At 46.0% G+C, this 20,623-nt stretch overlaps 1 protein-coding gene across 3 annotated transcripts; it reads right to left on the bottom strand.

Annotated features, from left to right (window-relative positions):
• Positions 1-2,552: 2,552 nt before the first annotated feature.
• xpo1a (exportin 1 (CRM1 homolog, yeast) a) lies at positions 2,553-19,693 on the bottom strand. 3 transcript variants are annotated; one of them, XM_064316293.1, is made up of 25 exons: positions 18,686-18,921; positions 16,772-16,903; positions 16,168-16,269; positions 14,641-14,713; positions 13,574-13,635; positions 13,124-13,168; positions 12,557-12,738; positions 12,288-12,336; positions 12,059-12,178; positions 11,278-11,406; positions 10,488-10,646; positions 10,054-10,251; positions 9,504-9,642; positions 8,870-9,051; positions 8,605-8,761; positions 7,891-8,054; positions 7,622-7,756; positions 6,938-7,121; positions 6,624-6,730; positions 6,302-6,496; positions 6,002-6,170; positions 5,455-5,589; positions 4,751-4,910; positions 4,561-4,657; positions 2,553-4,043 (listed from the first exon to the last, which is right to left on the bottom strand). In XM_064316293.1, exons 1-25 carry the CDS (start codon positions 18,806-18,808, stop codon positions 3,897-3,899), a joined length of 3,345 nt encoding a protein of 1,114 aa, XP_064172363.1. In that variant the 5' UTR covers positions 18,809-18,921; the 3' UTR covers positions 2,553-3,896. The 3 variants fall into 3 exon arrangements, with proteins under 3 accessions (XP_064172363.1, XP_064172349.1, XP_064172356.1); XM_064316279.1 differs by lacking the exons at positions 2,553-4,043; positions 4,561-4,657; positions 4,751-4,910; positions 5,455-5,589; positions 18,686-18,921 and adding an exon at positions 19,057-19,693 and having other exon boundaries at positions 5,910-6,170; XM_064316286.1 differs by lacking the exons at positions 2,553-4,043; positions 4,561-4,657; positions 4,751-4,910; positions 5,455-5,589; positions 18,686-18,921 and adding an exon at positions 17,078-18,642 and having other exon boundaries at positions 5,910-6,170.
• Between the last annotated feature and the right edge of the window lie 930 nt (positions 19,694-20,623).

Consider the following 20,623-nt stretch of genomic DNA (forward strand, 5'->3'; position numbering starts at 1 on the left):
GCTCATTTCGGTAATCTCGCGGTCACTCCCTCCCCTCGCGAAGAGGAAAGGGGATTGGTTTCTTTTTTTCTACGCGCATTCGTTTCTGATTGGTCCAAATCCGCCAGGAACATCCGAAGACAAACGCGGCTCACCGAATCGGAAGATTCGAAGCAACTCTATAATGAACGGTAGAGGTAACTGCCTAGCAACTCGGAAGAAAGGAAAGACAAACTCAAAGGTACACATAGACAGTGTTCGCCGATTTACTTTTAACGTTACACAAAGTCGATGCAATAAAATGTCTTGTTGGGAATATGGACATAGCTATTGTTTCCGGTCTAAATCGAACGCAAATGCATAGTTGAAATCACAATTTAGCTAGCTGTACTCCGCTTGCAAGGATGAACATTGAGAATTTTGCGGGGGTGTCTGGAAATTAGTAGCAAATGCAACTCAAAATGTAAAATGTATTTATTTTCAGGCACAATATATGACATGATCAAAGAGCGCCAGTGATGTATATTTCAAGTAGTGTATGATTTCTTTACTTATTATTCCTCATTTGCACAGATGACGTTAAAGTTTAAACATACGGGGTTTCCTCTCTCCTTAACCAACAATTACTTTGTTCAGTCCCTCCATTTCACATGTACATCATTAACCAAGAGCCGGGGATGACGCCCGACGTATTAATAGCTGGTTGACAGGTGGCACCTGTTCACGCTACTAGAAATATAGTGCTGTAAATACAGTATAGCGGAGTTCACACACCGATCGCTTGAATGGAAGTGTAATATTGACAAGAAAATTGTAGCACGCAGTCATGCATATCAGGTTTTCATGTGGTCAGAATTGTGTAGCCAATACAATTTGAGAAGCCCCCCCATCAAATTTATATGTTCAAAAATAATATATTTTTCCATTATTATTTTTTTTTTAGGAATACATGCACGTGTGAAACATGAACGTGTTAACATTTTTACTTTTACTTTCACGGGTGACGATGTCGATCTCCGGGCAGTAATCATCTTTTTAATCTATGCTGCCATGCAAAGGCAAAACGCAGTCACTGCAGGTTTTTGCCGAAATTGATGTCTAATTACAAGCTGCCCCAATAAATGTCTGCTCCCTCTGTTGTTCTCGGGTGGCTTGGTCCACTGCATCCAGTTTCTGATAAACAAAGGGGTCTAATCGCAGTATGTTCCCATTCCTACTGAAAATTAAACTAGCGATTCAGGTGCAACGGCACCTTTTCATAAATGTGCTTTTTGAAAGTTGACCAAAAGATTTGAAAATATGCTTGTGGTTTACCCCATTTCAGTCAATCTTATCAGTGAAGAATGCACGGCGGAATGTGAACACAAGTTTCTCTGAATGGTCTTAAGTTTGAAAACGCACATAAGGCAAGAAAGCTACAATCCATGAGGAGATTTTCAATTAAGGACATTTTGGCATCCTGTGTAAGACTGAACTGAGCCCCAAAACACATGACATTTGTATTGCATTTCCTATAAAGACAGAAACAGGAAATGTAATAGATCCAACAACCGGTTATAGCCAGCAGATTTTTTGTATCCTGTGGGGACTAACACAGTACTGTGAAAATATAATTTCACAGAAGTTTCCAGTATATTGGCTGCTGGTAATTTTTGGTACTTTCCAAAAAACCCATGCAATCCACAAACCAGGTTTTGCATTAAAAGCATGCAATTCAGCACCAGGAATCACACGACTTTGAAATATATGCGTCAGTACCTCCCACCAATCTACATGGCTCCTCGTTGGGAAATCGAACACCAGCATGGCTAACGTTCTGATGCAAAGCCATCGACAGGCAATCATTAGATGTGTGCAATCCATATATGACTGCTATGTACTACAGGGCACAGGATGGGCTCTCCTTTAAGGATGAGAAATACTCCATGGTCCCTTCCTGATTCACTTAGTGTAACATCCTGTATTTAAGGCTTCCTGGGTACAGGCTGCTAGGCAACAACATGTCCTGGACTTAAAGAGCATCGATCCACCAGCAGAATGCAGGATGGGACTTTGGGTCCTTCCAAGGTTTCACACACACATTTCAATATTTCATTAATGCTTAAAAATCAGTGTAGTGCAGTCTGTCACAGGCAGCCAAATCTCAGCCCATGTACAGACCCAGCAGTGGTGGGATTACCAGCCATGGTGTACCATGAACAACAATACATCAACACCATTGCAATCTGTAACCCTCTATGACCTTCTCCATCCGAATAAAGTAGACCAAAACAAATACATAAGGCAGCCTCTGTTTGTTCCTTTTATTTTTTTAAGAAAAGAAGGCGTCTGAGTAACAGTAGTTTTAGCTCCCTGTTGAGACCTCCACATCACTGCACCTTTTTGAGATGAGACTTCAGAGTAATGGCTCCCAAAACTGAAACGTCACTGCAGATCCAAGACTGCAGCAATATGGTCACTTTCAAATGAACACAGCAGTCGGCAGTACTGCACTGCTGCCTTCAAATTCAGTGCTTCCGCCTGGTTTTAGTCAGCATTGTGTCTTTAAGCAAATCATTAGATGAGACAGTGAGTTGTAAAATCCTCTCAACTTTAATCAGTTTCAAAAAGGTTCACAACAAATGTAACACTTAGAGAAGGGAGTATTTTGTCATTTCGAGATCAGTATTTGGATCTATACATTCTAATCAGATGCACTCTCTCAATGAAAGCCCCTTGGTTATTTGGATAGAATTTCAAAATACAAATTAAAAAAAAAAAAATTTAAATGTAAACCAAGTTTTTTTTTTTTATTCTGCTCTTCAAATAGTGTTCTTGAAGCACTACTGCATGGAAAACCATGTAAATTAGCACATCGCCATCTCAAAAGCCATTTGAATTAACACCGGTCGTCAAAGAGGCAGCCTACATACTAACCCATAAATATTTTTAACCTTGGATTTAATGAAAGCTCACAAATGAGCAACAGTCCTCATTGAGGAAAACAAAAACCAGTTGTCGGCCGAGCGACAGCACACACGCGCACACACACACACCTTTGTAAAAATAACCAACCTTTATGTTCCCGTGGTATTAAAAGACGCTTTACAATGGGGGGGATGATATGCACATAATCTATCCTCGCTTCAAAAAACTCCTGTCCAGTAACAAACTGCATGTTATTTATTTCAAATCGAGAACCGCCGCGAGCTAGGCCTCAGCCCCGGACGCCGCCGACAAAAAAAAGCAGCGTCGTTCGCACCTTCGTTTGGCAAAGCCCAAAGCGCCTCACATTCTCCGGCTGTGCCCAGAGGACCCGATCCGGGGGACACACCCCCCTAGCGTCCCTCAAATTCTAGAACCAAAAAAATAATCACAGAAGACCCAACGTCGCAAGTTCTAGAACTCTCTCTGCAGATGGACTTGACACACAGACATTAGTTTTTTTTTTTTCCTTTTCGTTGTTTTCTTGCACAAAACTTGTGTTCTCCCGCACATTTATACAACTGATACGAACGAATAAATGGGGGGCGGGGAGGAAGGAATAAAAGGGTGGGGAGGAGGAAAAGGGGGGCCAGAAAAGTTAAGGTTTTAATTCTGACTTCATGCAGCTCTAAATAAAGAAACAGGACCAAACATAAGCATGACTTAACAATGGAAAGATATTACACAAGTCTCCATACAAAACGCATACTGTGTAAAAAGGACCATTGGGGGGCGACACAGTATAATTTACATATTGGCATTGGTTTTGGTCAAGAAACACCAGTGCTGGACTCTTCCGGATGGGGGGGGAGGGTGGGGGCCGGCTTGCACAACGCCCTCGGGAAGAGCTTCCATGACTCTTGGCTTGTACTGTTTTTTTTTTCTTTCTTCTTTTTTCTTCTTTTCCTTTCTATTTTTTTTACACAAATATACAATTGAGTCTGTGTTGTTTGTTAGTCGCACATCTCCTCCGGAATCTCGTGCGGGTTGAGGATGCCGGGAACGGACATCTGGAGCTTGTGCTTCTCCTCTTGCGCCAGACGCAGGGAGGCCTCCCGCTCCTCCAGGAAGAGGTCTGTGGAGTCCTCGCCGGCAAACTCCTGCAGGGGGGAGAGAAACGGCCTCAAAGCCTCAGTCTCATAGAGCTTCAGTCTCATAAAGCCTCAGTCTTATGGAGCCTCAGTCTCATAAAACCTCAGTCTCATAGAGCCTCAGTCTCATAAAGCCTCAGTCTCATAAAGCCTCAGTCTCATAAAGCCTCAGTCTCATAGAGCCTCAGTCTCATAAGACTTCAGTCTCAGTCTCGTAGAGCCTCAGTTATAAAGCACCATAGAGACTGCATTACATTACAGGCATTGAGTAGACGCTCTTATCCAGAACGACTTACGCAACATTTCACATAGCATTAACACTGCATCCATTTATACAGCTGGAGATATACTAAAGTAATGGTTAAGGTTAGTACCTTGCTCCAATGTCCTTCCCCAGAATTGAACCTGTGACCTTCAGGTTACAAGACCGTACCCATTTTACTACAGTATACTACAGTGGTAGACACCAGTGCACTCATTTTGAAGGTTTCATTTTTTTTAAATAATGAAGTTTACGGTTGCTAACCTTGATCTGCACCAGGAAGTCCCGCAGGTGTTCCTTGAAGGCTGGAATATCTTGATTTAAACTGAACAGTCCTGTCACAAACACTTTGACCTGGGCACTGAAAACAATGACAGAGAGACACCACGTGATTATCAACCGTCATTTACTCTCAAACACATCTGGAGTTAAACTCGCGTGGATTAGAACTTACTCCTGTAGGTGCGGGAAGGCGGTTTTGAGCAGGTTGGCCACGTACTCCTGGATGAAGCCCTGGTTGTTGACCGGGTTTGAGGGGTTCAGTGCGACGCTGATTTTACCCTCCTCCACCAGGTTGAACATGTAGGCCAGGATGGAGGCGTGCATCGTTAAACCTGCAAGAGGAGCCGGGACAATTAATCCTCCCAGCCAATGAAACATGAACACATAACCGCAAAGGGAACACAACACAACGTGTTACAAAGAAACATCCTTCTGGTATGCGCGTGAGTGTGTGTTTGTGTGTGTGTGCCTGTGTCTCTCTCTCTCTCTCTCTGTGCGTGTGCCTGTGTGCTTGTGACTGTATATGTGTCTCTCTGTTTGTGTGTGTGTGCCAGTGTGCTTGTGACTGTGTATGTGTCTCTCTCTCTCTCTGTGTGTGTGTGTGTGTGTCTGTGACTTTCTCTCTCTGTCTGTGTGTGTGTGCCTGTGTGCCAGTGTGCATGTGTCTGTGTGTGTGTGTTTGTGTGTGTGTGTCTGTGTCTCTCTCTCTCTGTCTGTGTGCCTGTGTGCCAGTGTACGTGTGACTGTATGTGTGTCTCTCTCTCTGTCTGTGTGTGTGTGCCAGTGTGCGTGTGACTATGTGTGTCTCTGTGTGTGTGTGTGTGTGTGTGTGTGTGTGTGTGTGTGTGTGGGGGGGGGGGGGGGATCCCTCCTCACCGGCCGTGTGAGACGTATCCGTGACGACGGAGAAGATGTGCTGCAGGATGTCGCAGAAGTAGGTCTGGTAGAAGCTCTGGGCGGCGGCCTCCTCCTGGGCCACGTTCTGCAGCAGGGTGTAGAGGATCTGCAGACCTGTGGGCCAGACCCGGGAGCAGCGTTAACACCGACCACCGCCGGCCAATCAGGTCAGCACACAATGAACACAGAGCTTTTTCATGTTCCTGCTCCTTCTATCGCTCTTCAGCACCCAGCACAGAACCGGAGAATAAAAATAAACTAAAGAACTAATGACTCAAAACAGCAGATGTTCTGGTTTTGTTTCCCCCCCCTCCGACAGCCACATTAGGCGAAGACCGCATCATTCCTTATAATACACCCGTACCTTTAGGTCAGGGCACAGTCATAATAACTATTAGAAACGGTGGAAAAACAACATATTTATGACAGTGGGTAAAGGCTGGATCATCCTACACCACAGACTCGTACGCTGGACCGTTGGGTCCACAGAGCTCGTATTTCAGCAGTGGAAAGGGGCGGAGCTTGCCTGTGTCGGCCACGTTCCTCATGGTGTGTTTGAAGGCCCAGATGATGGAGTCCAGCACCAGCTTGAACTGCGCCGGGGGAATGGCCAGGAATGCCGGGAAGCAGTGGGAATTGACCGCTTGCAGCAGGTAGAAGAAGTTGGTTCGATGCTCCGGGTACTCCTCGAAGTCCTGGTGGAGGCGAAGAAGCAGGTGCGTTTTAAGAGGTGTTAAAACGGGAAAAATCACCCCGACACCGTTTCTGACCTCTCTAAAACCGGCAGGGCGATTCGGACGCTGCGACGCGGCGAAACACGACTCACTTTGTTGATCATGTTCAGGGTGCACTCGAAGACCGCGTCGAATATCTGCGGGATTTCCGAAGTGATGTGGCCGCCGAGCTTGTTGACGATGGTTGCCATGGTGCTGAGGACCTCGGGCTCCCTGGCGGCGGGGACGTTCCTCTGGTAGTCGATGAGCACGGCGTCCAGCAGCGGCGGCACGAAGTTCTCTCCCACCTGAACACCGCACACGGCCCATATGCGTTAATACAGCAAGCGCGCCTCTGGAGTGTCTCTGTGAAGTGTACTTAACATTCTCCCCGCTTCTTCCCCGGCGAAGCGAGCGCGAATATTAGAAGCTCACCATCTGTGGATCGTTTGAGCGGCTGACCCAGCCCGAGATCAGCTTCAGGGTTTCCCGCTTGACGGTCCGCATGCTCCTTATCAAAGGCTGCTTGGTTACCATGTCTCCTGTACAGTGACCCAAAAAAATAAAATGATAAAAGGGAGGGGGGGTAAAAATGAATTAGTCTGAAGTTCACTTCACAGTCCAACAAACAAGCTCAAAGTTAATCAGTTAACCATCTTCAGTTCAACTGAGCCTATGCTACAGCTACAAATGGGTCCAAATTGGGGGGGGGGGGGGGGGGACAAAAAAAGAAGAAGAAAAAAGCCCACCGTTGGTCTGGATGGCGGCGGAGATGTTCTCGCTCAGGCACTTGTACACGTTGAGCATGTCCAGGTAGATGCGGCCCAGCTGGATGACGAAGGGGTGGCCCACCGCCTTGCACGCCCGCACGTTGGTCTTCAGGATGCTGCCGAGCTGCTTCACCGTCTCCGGGTCCTTCAGGATGTCCACGTTCTGGGGGGGGGGGGGGCAGAATGAAGGGCGTTTCCCCAAACGACTCTTAATGGCTAAAGCGCTTCCTCGTGCCAGAGCTATAGTTATTTAGCCATCACAAGAGAAAGAATTAGAGGAGAAAACTACGCCGTTGTGCTTTGCGTCAAAACAAGTTCAAAAATGTATTCCTGGTTAGATTTTGTTTCACGTTTGTGTGAACACTAATTGATTAGATGTCCTTAAATTTACACACAACTTAACTGTAAGCAGGGAGAAGTTCAGATGAGATATTTAGATGATTGGCCAGAAGAGTTCATTATGATTGCTCACATGAAACCAATCAACGAACCTTGCAATCCAGCCTGAATTATTGATAGGTTGAAATCGAATCTATAATTAGGGTTACAGTTGCTGGTTAGAATGCTTTATGAAGCATCCAACACTTCCATTTCTCAAAGATGAAACTGATGCGTTAGTAACTCAGCGACATCACAGGCAGGTAGAACACAAGCGCCGCTCACCTTGGTTGCCTGCTGTATGATGCTGTCCCACACCTGATTGGGCAGCAGCATGTACTTCTCGATCAGGTGCTCCTGGACGGCCTGGTCCGTCTGCGCTCCGATCATGTAGCCCACCGCCTCGTAGAAAGTGTGGACCTGCGCACGAAGGGGTCAAAGGTCACCGGTCAAAGGTCAAGCAACCAAACTCAAAAGCAAGCGAGTCTGTGAGAAGGCAGTCCCGTGTGTGTGTGTGAGACACGGTGTTGCTAACGGCAACGGGAGGGACCGACCTGCTGGGGCTGGAGGTCGCAGATGATGGTGTTGATGTTGTTGAGGATCTCGTCGATGAAGGGCATGACCTCGCCCACCTGCACCTGGACGAAATGCCGCCGGCACTTCTGCGCGATCTTGATGAACGTATCGCAGGCCATGTCCTGGACGCCGTCGTGGGTCTCTGCCAAAATCCCCCCGAAACGCAGCCAATCAGAGTCGAGCCGAGCCCGCCAGCGGACGAATCACAGCCTGGCCGTAACACTCACTTCCTCTAAGGCTAGCTTCAGACACAGCTTCAACTCTGAATGCAATATTCACTACATGCTAATGCACATTAGCTTTGCCAAGGCCTCAAATGAATTGCGTGTGCATGTGTGAGTGTGTGTGTGTGTGTGTGTGTGTGTCCTTACAGACAGAAAATTTATTTAAATCAGCCTTTTTCATTCCAAAAGAGATAAATTTCCCCTCGCTGACAGGCAGAAACTGAGCAATTAAAAAAAACCTCAATAAACAAATCAAAGTGTCAAGATTTAAAACACAGTGTGCTTTTTCTTGAGGGTTTTCTCGTCTTTTTAAAAGGCATAAAAACTGGAATCCGACGCCAAACGCTGGCGTTATAAAAAACTAAGACTACCACGTTTCGCAAAAAAGGTGGACCAAGGAATGACACAGTCATGAAGAATTGGGGGAGTCAACACTGCAGAAACTGGCCTGGCGATGCCCACACTCACCGTGCATGAACTCAAACAGCTTGTTGACCACGGTCTTGAGGAACTTCCAGTGGGCGCGGAGGAAGCGGGGGTACTGGCCCACGATGTACATGATGTTGGAGGCGATGATGGCCTTGTTGTCCTTCCCCCTCTTCTGCTCGCACAGCCCCAGCAGGTCCTGCAGGGAGAACCCGCCGAAATTAGCACAGCGCCAAGGCACGGTGACGTCCCGCGGACATTCTAGAACGGCAGCGACCCTCGACCCCCGACCCCCCCGGGGACAGACCTTGATGACGGTGACCAGGAAGCGCTTCTCGTCCTCCTCGTGCATGGCTCCGCTGATGGAGCCGATGGCCCAGCACAGCGTGTTCAGGTTCTTCCACGACCACTCGGTCCCGTTCACCTGGTTGTGCAGCTTCTCGGTCATGATGCGCTCCGTGTCCGCGTAGTCCAAATGCGTCAGGTACACTGCGGGGGGGGGCGGGGAGAGACGTGCGCGGTCAACAAACCCGAGCGGAAACCAGAGCAAACGCGCGGCTTCATCCAGTGTTAACAGTGAGGGCTCTCAACCCTGGGCCCAAAATGGCTGCCGGTTCTGCTGGTCTGCATTTTCACCTTAAAAATGAGATACCAATTTAGACCCCAGAAACCAGATAAAGCAGCTGATTACACAGTTAATTAATTGATCAACTAAAAGCGGAGTAAAAGCAGACCCCGTGAAGGTAGACCCGTGGCCCTCCAGAACCATTACATTATTACATTACAGGCATTTCGCAGACGCTCTCACCCAAAGTGAATTACAATGAGAAGACGGGTGCATAAATCGGGGTTCAGAGTAACAGTAACCCTAGAGGTGGGAGGTAAACCAGAGAACCCCCCCCCACCCCCCCAACCAGCTGCTGGTGACTCGGGACACTCACCGAGGGTCTCTCTCATGTTCTTGTACAGATTGATGGAATCCGTGTCCTTCATGAACTCCCTCACCACCTCGCCCTGGTCGTTCTCCACCACCAGGACCTCCTCGGGCTTGGCCATGCGGCTCACCATCAGCAGCCGGACCTGCGGAGGGGCGGGAGGAGCGGGGCATGAGAGAACCTTCCAGAACAGACGGAGCCCAGGACTGAGAGGAGCCCGGCGAAACCAGAGAAACGCCCTGCTCGGACACACGTCGCTCGTCCTTTCAGAGACAAGGGGGCTCGATCAAATGCATCACAAGAACCAAAACATAACCTACGTAAGTACGCGAAAGTACACGATTCGAGCTACGCGAAGACGATTCGCGTAGCGAATTGTGTTCTAAAGGGTGTCACCTGAAATTCTTAACGCAACACAAGAGTGAGCTGCAGTGTCGAGCGTCACAGTGAGGGGCGCTATAGCAGGCAACAACCTTGGAGAGCATGGGCAGGTAGAGCTGCCCCTGGTTTGGGGCGCTTGTTTGGCCCCAGTTTGGGGCGCATGTTTGGCGCTCACCTTGGACAGCACGGGCAGGTAGAGCTGCCTCCGGGGCGGGACATCGAAGTGCTGGCTGCCTGAGAGCAGCGGGGACGTGGAGGTGGAGAAGGGGCTCTCCCTGTACAGCTCGGCCGCAAGGTGGTTCCAGTACTCCAGGCAGATCTTAAAGATCTCCGTCTCCTCCACCTCCGACACCAGCAGCATGTAGTGCAGGGCCTGTGGGGAGAGGGGGCAGTGTTTACCCATCTCATTTCCTCATCCCAAACCGCGTTCACCCATCTCATTTCCTCCTCCCAAACTGTGTTTCCTTATGTTGCAGACTGAACACACACCTGCCCAAACTACCTTTTCCTCATCTCTGAGACACCTGCAGAAACTGCGGTTTTTTTGTCAATAATAAAATGTGTTGGGGAAATGTTCGGTAATACACAGGGGGGAGTGAGGGGTCTCACCTCCATGAGCGTCTCGCGCAGGTTGAGCCGCTTCTCGATCAGCTGGCCGTGCTCCTTGAGGAAGGTGCAGAGGAACAGGCTCAGGTTCTGGATGAAGTTCTGCTCGTCGTCCTTCCCGTTGGAGTAGGCCAGCCGGATGTTGGTGTTCAGTGGAAGCATCTGCTCGCGCCGCAGAGAAAACGAGGGAACGTATTTTTAGAACAGCGGAAAGTCAAGATTAAAAGAACGGGGGGGGGGGGGAACAAATTATTTATAGACTTTACTACAGAAACCATCCATTTTTGGAAAGAAAAAAAAAAAGATTCTTCCATTCAGTATTAACATAAACGCCAACGCACTCACAGAAAATCAGTGGAGAGATTTTTATTTTTTGGCAACGGGGACAAGGGTGAAATAGTTCAGACCCTGGGTTTTCAACATAAGGGGAGGGTCAGCAGCCCAGCCAGTTTTGATATGCAAAGACTATATACATACAGATTTAGAAAAATATTTCTAAATAAAACCTTGGTTTACAGTGTTTCAATACTTCTAATATATATATATATATATATATATATATAAAGCCAACAATGAGCTTTGATAGCCACAGCCTGAGCAAGTGCAGAGTTGTGGCTGGCAGATCACATGGTGACACAACCGCTCAGGGATAGGACGGTGCCAGTCAGCCGGGACCAAACGCGACGTGCCACACGCCAGCGACCCCTCGCGTTACTACGGGAACAGCCCGCAGCCCCGCCGCCTGTCTCACAGCTCCACCAATGAGAGCCGGGGGGGAGGCGGGATTATTTACCTGTTTGAGCTGCATCATGGTGAGGGTGAAGAGGGTGACGAACTGCTCCTCGTACTGGCTCACGCTCACCCCCGCGATCTCCGTCAGGCACTTCAGCGTCACGTTCCGGAACATCGGCACGTTCAAAAACTGGCGGGAGGGGCAGGCGCAGAGCTCATTTCCGTGGCAACGACTCTTTTTTTTTTTTAACAGACTCTTTTACTCATATTCGCACAGCCGCCTGTGCTCAACGTGTACGAGTGGTGACCAGTCTGTCTGCCGGAGCAGAGAGACACTGAACAGTCACCACTCGATTTGATTTTCCTCCAGTTCTTACGCAGTTGCAAGCAAACCAATGCAAGTGCGCCTTTGTAAGAGGATTGTTTCATACGCTCAATGAAGCAGCTTTTTTTTCTGCGATGGCACAGTTTTTAAGCACACCACTGTCCCATTAAGCACTTAAAAACATCACACACATTCTCAGTCGTGGTGGAATCTGATCTCTTTCCACGACACACCTTGGGGAGCTCTAAGGGGGTACAGCAGTTCGAAAAACACTACAATAAATCACCCCTTTAACAACTGTAAAAAGACTTCAAAACAATCCCCACATTTCTCAAAACAACCTAAATGTGAGTCACGTTTGCAGAGCTCAGTAAAGCATGAATTCCTCTTGTAATAATTACACTACAGCAGTACTGCCACTGAAGAATTTTAATAGCTATGCGGAAACATTACAAACAAAGGATAAAGGTTATCACCATTCAGACATCTTACTACCGTTCAATTGCTAGTGAGTTACCTTGTACACAAGCGTGCTGATGAGTTTGGTTTCAAATATGTACCCCAGAGGAATCCAGTTCAAAAATCGCAACAATGTTTCTAGTGTAGCTTGGACCAGAGGGGCATTCTGGGAGTTTTCCTGAAAAAACAAAAGCACTTTAACTTAGTTAAGATTTCAGAATGAGCTATCCATTAGAAAATTACCTCATGTTTCATATTTTTTGAGATTGTTTCAAGAGTACACGTACCATGACAAACTGGCAAAGCTGGAATATCTGGGAGAATTCATTACACATGCTAGGAGAGGGAAAACAAATAAATAAGGTCAAGTTATTTTTGTACTTTTTTTTTTTAATCAGGAGATGAAAGCTACACAGAATGCTCGCAGGGGTTTAAAAACCAACTGAAACCACTGGCAGAGGCCGCTGTCTGAGCAGTTAATGGTGACAGTAAAAAATAAAGGGTACTGGGCCTGACCCCCCCCTCCCCACCTGTCCCAGGTGAAGCCCCAGGTTACCTGTCCTTCAGGTGCTTGGCTTTGACCTGGGTCATCTGTCCGCTGGAGAAGTCGAAGACCTCCTCGCTCAGCAGCTTGAGGATGACCATGTTGTTCTGGCAGAGGCTCTCGCTGGTGCGGCTGGCCCCCACGATGTCGCTGATGAAGTGGGGCCAGTGCTTCGGCCACTCCTGCTTCAGGATCTGCGCGGGAGAGACGCCGTGAGGGGGGGGGAGGGGAGGGGGTTGTTTGCACAAACTCAGCAATTTAGGGTTTAAAAATAAAACATAAAAAAAACCTCCATGCTCATGTTTAGACCGTGGTCTGGCCCAATTTACTGGCATTAAGCAGGACAATGCTATTTTAAGGAATCTTATTTTTGTACCACTTCAGTTCTTGATTGTTTATAAGCGAAAGGCTCGCTGACTAACAGTAATCAATGACAGCATTACAGACTGTTTGAGGATTGCGTCTGGAATTTTCTGGCATTTTGCCAATCCAGAGTCGATGGGTGACATCATGACAGAGTCAAGGCTTTAAGATTTATAAAAAAAAAAAAAAAATTTTTTTTTAAAAATCGTAACTCACCTGGACCAAGATCATGTTAAGCTTTCCAATGTACACTTTCTCTTTCTGAAATTGACAAATCATAAACACCACAGTCATGTTCCATCACAGAAATACTTTACAAACCTCAACAAAACCAAATTTGTGTGCAACATCACTTAAAGCATGTCAGTTATGCTTATTTTTTTACAAATATTCTGTAGCAGTGTTACAGATGACTTGGGTAATAATGCATTATCATCATCATTATAATTATTACAACAATGATCTACAGTAACATTCTGTAACAATGAAAAAAAAAAAAAATAGAAAGAGACATTACTATACTACACTGGGCAGAACCACCAGATTGATGATTCAGTAAGGAAAAATGCTGACTAAACCAGTATGAGAAATAAATATTTCTCCCCCCCCCCCTTCAAAATTGCAGGTTTGGCGTGCCCCGCCGGTGAAGTCAGCATAAGCACTCACCTCCACCATCGATGCATCAGAGGAAGTTTTGATAATGAGCCCGACCACGTACTTCTTTATACCTGAAAGTGAAAGAGAGTTGCAGCTCAGCCACGCGCGCGGGATTTATGTACGGGCGACGCCTCACAGCGCGCAGGAAAGAGAAAGAGAAACTGCTAACCCCTCCCTGTCCGTCACCCAGCTGCCAGGCAACAAGCCGAACTTCGCAACCCTCCCCTCGACGGCCACAAGCACACACACACAAAAAAAAAAGTGCACGGCAACTTTTCTTTTCGTCCATTATGCAGCAGAATTGGTATTCCAGATCCTGCACAGACGGGCTCAGACCAAACACAGGCTCTGTGCTCCCAGACGGCACAAACGAGCCTTCACGGACCCGGAGAACAGTGCAGGACACCGAGTACTGGGGAGGGTGAACCCAACTGTGAGGCGCTCTGAAAGTATTCCTATCAGCTGCCAATTGCTTCGTACTGGTTTCCCCTCTTACAACTCTAAAACCAAGTGGCGAGTATCATGTAAAAAAAAAAAACATACATCCAACAGACCCTGCTTCTACATTATCTAAGATAAGAACATAACGAAAATGTAGCATTGAACACTTACCTGAAATCTGCCAAACAATTATTTTATGAACTGTATTCGTGGAAAGAACTAACAACCGTCTGATAGTAAACATGAAGTGAAAGTACTGCACTACACATTGTTCTTTTTTTTTTATAATTAAGCACAAAATATAATCTTGCTATGAAGAGCAGTAATTAAAATGGGGAGTGTGCTAAAGAAACAAAGTATCAGCAGGTCCAGACCTGCGTAAGAAACAAATTACTGCATAATCCTCTTCATTATTCAGGATTTTTAAATGGCAACCCTTCCCCCTTTCACATGTGTGCATGAGCGTGCGTTACTAGCTATTGAAAATTGGCTTCTGAAAACAATGACAATTTCACAGCATACTGCACAGGCACTTCTCTAAAGAGGACACACTTTCCAAAAAAGAATAGTACACAGGCCCTCGGGAATATTGGAGGCTTGGGGGGGTGGGGTCTCAATTTTGCAGATTAGCTTACCTTCACACTGATTCCTGGGCAGAATCTTCCATCTTGTTTTTATCACAGTTTCGAGAATCTGCAGGGCATAGTACTGTAAAGAATAGGGAGGGAGGGGGCAGACAAATTGTCAGAAATGGCAGTACAGTTCCAAAACAGACCAAAAGAAGGCAGCTTACGACACCAAGGTGTGCACGCACACACACACACACACACACACACACACACACAAATTACCCAGTCACACTGGGACACCTAAAAGAACGGCAAGACATGCCAAGACAACTTTTATATGATCTGAGGCAGTGATATATCTATTCTAAAAATGTTTTTTTGGATAAAAATAAATAAAACTGCTGTCATGTTAGAGATTTGATAAGGAAGGCCAGTATTTTCACGGTGGGGGATCATCTGCGTAGAGGTAAGGGGGAAAATGTCAGGGAATGACAGAGGAAGGAGGCATTTGTAACGTGGATGCGAACGTTGAGTCACTGAAGGTGAATCTCAGCCACGGCACCATTTAATGCGCACAAGTGCAACAGAGACCTCACCTATTTACACGCTGTTTAAACCACCAAGATGGTGTTTAAGGCCAAATAATCGTGTGTGTCAGTAGCGCGTGCGTCACTAGCGTATTAAGAAATAATAATAAAGATTAGAGCACATTTAAGAAGCTTTTAGGCATTAGAGGCCTTCTCTTATGACCATCTGATGACTCCGTGTTTGGGAAGCGTTAGTATTTAAATACTGCTGATGAATCAAACGCAGGGATTTGCTATGACTATCAGATGGAAGTGAAACTTAAGTCAAACCAACATCCTGTGATTGACTACTACTACTGCGAGGAAGTCAAACACACCCAGGTCAGCTACACATCAAAACATAAATGCCATTCAAATTATGTGCACGTGATGCACTTATGGCCGCACTACCAGTCTGTGCACAGACTCAACATCAGTCTAACTTGGACGCAAAGAGTCGGTCACTGTAGCACAAAACTGTCACCGTACTTCCACTAGTGAAGTTCGGGTTCACGCAAGCATGAAAGTGTCCGTCCGAGTAGTTACGCAAAGAGAGAAGAAATGAAAAAAAAAAAAAAAAAAAACATTTTTACACCAAACAGAGGAGTGGGAGGGGCTAAGGAGAGGGGGGAGGGGCTCTGTGATGCACCAGAGTGACAGGTCTCAGCTGGATCTCCAAGATTATTCTTCAGCAGGCCAACATGTGGTAGCTGGCCATCTAAATACAGAGACATCTATATTAAATCCATTTTAATTTGGTACAAACCAGCCAGCAAGAAGATACAGGGGAAACGGGTGACTATAAAAAAAAATAAACAGTTGACAAATACTAGCCAATGTCTTCACAAGACACTTGGCCAGCGTTGTCATAAAAACTCTAGCACTTGCCAGTTGACTAAGTTCCAGCCATCATGAATGAACGAGAAAAAAAAATTAAGTTGTCCTCTATTTCCAGGTCATAATTGCATGGGACTCTCTCAAAATATGGATGCTCCCCCACTGGCCCAGCACCTCTGGCATGACTTACTTTGGTATTCATGTTCTGCGAGAACTCCAGAATGGTGTCGACTCTCGTCCAGGCGTCGGGATGCTCCTTCAGATGCGTCAGCACCTCCTGTGCCATTCTCTGCTGCAATAAACGCACACGCACGCAAATGATTCACAACGGGGACGCCTTGCCTGTCTTCATCAATATACTTTCCCGCTGCCGTAAAACAGGAGCGGTAAACTCCAGTGCTGGAGGATTCCAGTCCCTGCCTGCTCTGCGCGTTTCAACACTTGGGCGATAAATTTAAGTCGGCGATTGTCTGAAAAGTCCATGCGCCTCGTTTCCAAGGCCTGGGCTGGCTTCTGACTGAAAGGAAAACACAAAAACCTGCAGACACTGCAGCCCTGCAGGACCGAGTACAATACCCAAGAGTTAAAAGGATTTCCAGAGCTTTTAATTTAATTTCAGCCCATATCCAGCTCTCTCAGAAAAAAATTTTTCTGATCACACCAAATCTATTTCTGTCCTCGTTCCTTTTGCACACACTTCAAGGCATTATATCTGCATTGCAAAGCTACATTTAAGAGACCCCAAATGGCGGTGTACTCCAACACAATCACAGCAGTATTATCACTAGTCTTACCTGTGATCCAATGTCGTTGTACATACAGTTCACCACATTGTCCAGCAGGTTGATATCCAGTTTCTGGTTGAAATCCAGCAGCTGCTGGGCTGCGCGGTCCGCTAGGATTGTCATAATTGCTGGCATGGAGCTCTGTAAAAATAAAAAGCGGGAGGTGGGGTAGAAAAGACAACGTAGGGTCGCGTGAATTTCAACCTCGACCAGAACACGCATTCCTAAACCGTTCTGTCATCCCCAAAAGCACCGCATGCAACGCAGAGGAGGTTTGCTACACACCCCACGCCACAAAAGTCTTTGTAGACTTACGTTTCCCACACGACTTCTGCTTGCATTAATTTTTTTATTAGCAAGATATCAGCAGCCTGAATCCACAGTCGTTGTTTTCATACGAACCACTTATAGGTTTTCGAACAATATCTTGCTAGGCTTAGATGAGGACAAAGCGTCCTAGCCACCTGTTGCTTCATGTTCTTGTGCAGCCCTGGGTTAGCTAGCTAGGCAGCAAGCTACAGTTCAAACGTGCGACCTCATGATTTTGTGCCGCGTAACTCGCTACTAGTTTTATAAACTGAATAACACGCATTTACCAACGACGCACGTTAATGCAATGCACACGTGTTCCGCGAGCTGGCGTCGGACACTGAACATTACGTTACCCGCCCTTTTCCAAAGGCAACCTTCTAACTTCAGCTAGCTAAATCCCCCAACTAGACTCGTTGGAGTGGATAGCGCCATATATCTTAAGCAAGTTCGTTCACAAAACAGTTTGCAAGATATCTTGCTGCGGTTATGAAAGTTCAAATAAAACAGGAACAAAACCTAGTAAATTACCACTGGCTAACACTTATTTAGTGTAAAATATTTCATTTATATGCTAACGGGTTTTACATAATAAACCACGATAAATGTGACTACCGCCAGCAATTGAAAGTTGTTCTAATGTAACCATTGTTAGCGTTAGCTACCTTGGCTAGCATTACCCAACTACGAGTCGCAATGAGGATCACACAACTGAACTGCATTAGCGTTAGCCACACGGTTTAGCTAGCTACGTTACCCAGCAGTGCCACTGAAAACGGCATCCAATTTGCAAAACATAACATTGGCTCGCTAACAACTTTGCAAAAAGCGACAGAAAAAACATGGTATTTCCAGTATTGTCTTCGTATTCATGGGTCATTAAAAGAAAAACATTGTATTTTACCCAGCAACTGTCAGTTTGTGTCAGCTAGCTAGTCAATAAGAAGCACGCTACTATTCAAAATAGCTAACGGGCTTGCTGAACCTCGGCGAGCAGCGTTCAAGTCACAAGTTACCATAACCGACACTGGGTAGCTAGCGAGTCATAGACTATAGCTAAATAAGACGACCATCGTTAAATCTACGCAACTTGCACAAAGTAAGTTAGGTAGCCACAAATTAGCCGCCTTGGACTATAGCTAGGTGGTGCAGTGGAAACTGGCGAATACTAATAGCAAGCGTTAGGTTGAGAACTAAGCTAGCTAAATGCTCAAAATATAACGGCAGTGTCCCAAATTACGCGCGCATCCTCCCAATTAACACCGCGCGTTTTGTTGTAGCTAGTTACAGGCAAGCTTTGGTTTTAACCAAACGGTGCTTCCTTTCTTTTTGTTGGCTGCAGCAGTTAACATTAGCTGGGTAGCTACCCGAGTTGGCGAATTGTATAGCTGCATTAGCAACACCAAAACGATTGTAGAACGACGTCCTATCTAACGTCAGCGAGAAGACATCATTTAACACCGAAGCCAAAGTGTTTGCTCCACACCAGTTAAGTTAACTTATCAAGCACGCATTATGCACACAAAAGCAATATTTCCTCATGGCAGTGGATAGCTAGCCAGCGATGTATTTTTTCAGGACAAGACGCAAGACAGGGCAACCCCTCCCTCTCACCGAGGTTACAACACGTGATTTTTTGCATGCATGGTCATTCTCATCGCCGATGAGAGAAATATTTATTTCCAGAATCTTCCACCACAATTCGTCTTTGTTGGTATGTTCAATACGACAGATCATTTGACGTTAGTCTAAAGACTCTGGCATCCACTCCCAGTGCATCTGCCGTTTCGGTTTGCAATTAGCTACCTCCCGAGCGCTGCAACTTGTAGGGGAGACGCGACTTTCCATTCAATTTCCAATATCGGGTTTTTCACTTTTCAGAACCACGCTTCCAGACACCCATGCACGAGTTAGCCAAATCACACACACACACATCGCAACCTCTTGCAACACAGAAAAACCCAAGTGTTAAGTCATTTACTTACCAACTTTTTAAAATCACTGTTCCCCTCCTTTGGTTTCAAATCCCAAAAGTAAACTAGCAAGCGCACACTAGGCTGTTTTCTCTGCTTTTAGTTAGCAAAATCTGCCGCAATCTACACAGCGAGCCAATTCTGAACTAGCAAGCTAACATTAATTGCTAGTCAGTTAGCTACCTATACTTGAATTGATATGCAACTAGCCAGCCAGCTATCAAAGGATACGACAACGGCGAATCAGTTACATGTTCCACAGTTAGCTGGATAGCTAACCTGCCAAAACGTTAAAGTCAAACCTTAGAAAATGTACCTTCCTAGGTTACTAGGTTACACTTAATTCAATTACTTTCTGTGGCTAAGCTAGCTACCAGCTAACGTTAGCTATTCCACCAGGAGTCCTGCTTGCTAATAGCTTGTAGCGAAGAACCGCTAACGTGGGTTCTCCCAACTGTTTTCACGGCAGGCTGAGTAATATATTATTCCGGTTCATTTTAAGAAGCAGTAATCCTTGATTTACTTTTTTGTTCTATTCTGAAATATTTTGTGCAGCGGGGCAGTTTGAGAGAGTGTAAGCTTGTGCTTCTTCTCCTCTCAAGTAACACACTCATAACCGGTTGAAACCGGTTCAGACTGGGAGATTCCATCTCGGTTTAGTTTTCAGCCGACGGGGCCGCGGAAAGTTTGGACTGGTGTCCACGCCCACTCTGTTATTTTATTGGCCTGATTAAAATAAACGACGGGTTTCTTGTCACGCTACAGGCCGAATGTGGTGTCAATCAATTTCAATTGTTGCGAGCGCCTACGCGACATCTCCGCCCTTGGTGGGAAAAAGAAGGCAAGCAGATTTGCACATGAAGTTCTCCTTGTCATCGCTTTCAGTGATATGAATTTACTACACTGATGCGATTTTTTTAATGTTATGAATTTATGAATGACCACCAGTCATACATTTGTCTTAAAACGACCATTGGCATTCGTTCTTGGTGTTTTTGCCATGCCGATTATTATTACTATAAAACATAACTTAATAAGGCAACAATCACGTATAAAATAATGTTTTCTTAAAACGAAATTAACCGATTTGTGAAAATTGTTGCACTAAGTGCGACAAAATCAACGTTTTATGCTCCATGCAAATAATTCGTCTAGTCGGAGCTCTTTGAAACCTGGTAATTTTCCACTCGCCACGAAGGGGAGTGGTTGGGCTGCTGCTTACGGTGCATGGTAGGCAAGGTGAAAAATGAAAAACGGAGAAAGCACGTTTCATGGAGCGGACAGGAGGAGAGTCAGAGCCCAAGAAGCGAACATCAAGAAAAAAATCTCCGTGGCTGCAATGGACAAAAACTGTAAACTACTATATGTATCAAACATTTGGATTCGGACATGCATTCAGAACTGCCAGCGTTTTGACAGGTCACGTGCTCCTGTGTTGCGCACCACTTCATGGAAAAATACTGGACTTAGGAGAGGCAGAATTACAGCGTAGCCTACATTAATGGGACGGAGTACAGCTGTATTTTCCCTACAACAGCAATGTCCCCTATTGTTTTGTACGGAACAATTTTCCTTGTTG

This window comes from Anguilla rostrata, chromosome 2, assembly GCF_018555375.3.
Source record: "Anguilla rostrata isolate EN2019 chromosome 2, ASM1855537v3, whole genome shotgun sequence".
Lineage (NCBI taxonomy): Eukaryota > Metazoa > Chordata > Actinopteri > Anguilliformes > Anguillidae > Anguilla > Anguilla rostrata.

Bases quoted from the DNA above. Each gene is read 5' to 3' on its own strand.
- xpo1a (XM_064316293.1), bottom strand. From the start codon at position 18,808: ATGATCTGTCGTATTGAACATACCAACAAAGACGAATTGTGGTGGAAG. The intron at 16,904-18,685 runs GTGAGAGGGAGG...TTATTTTTACAG, and splicing joins AATCACGTGTTGTAACCTCG to AGCTCCATGCCAGCAATTAT. The intron at 4,911-5,454 runs GTGAGGAGGGAT...CTCCTCTTGCAG, and splicing joins GGATACGTCTCACACGGCCG to GTTTAACGATGCACGCCTCC.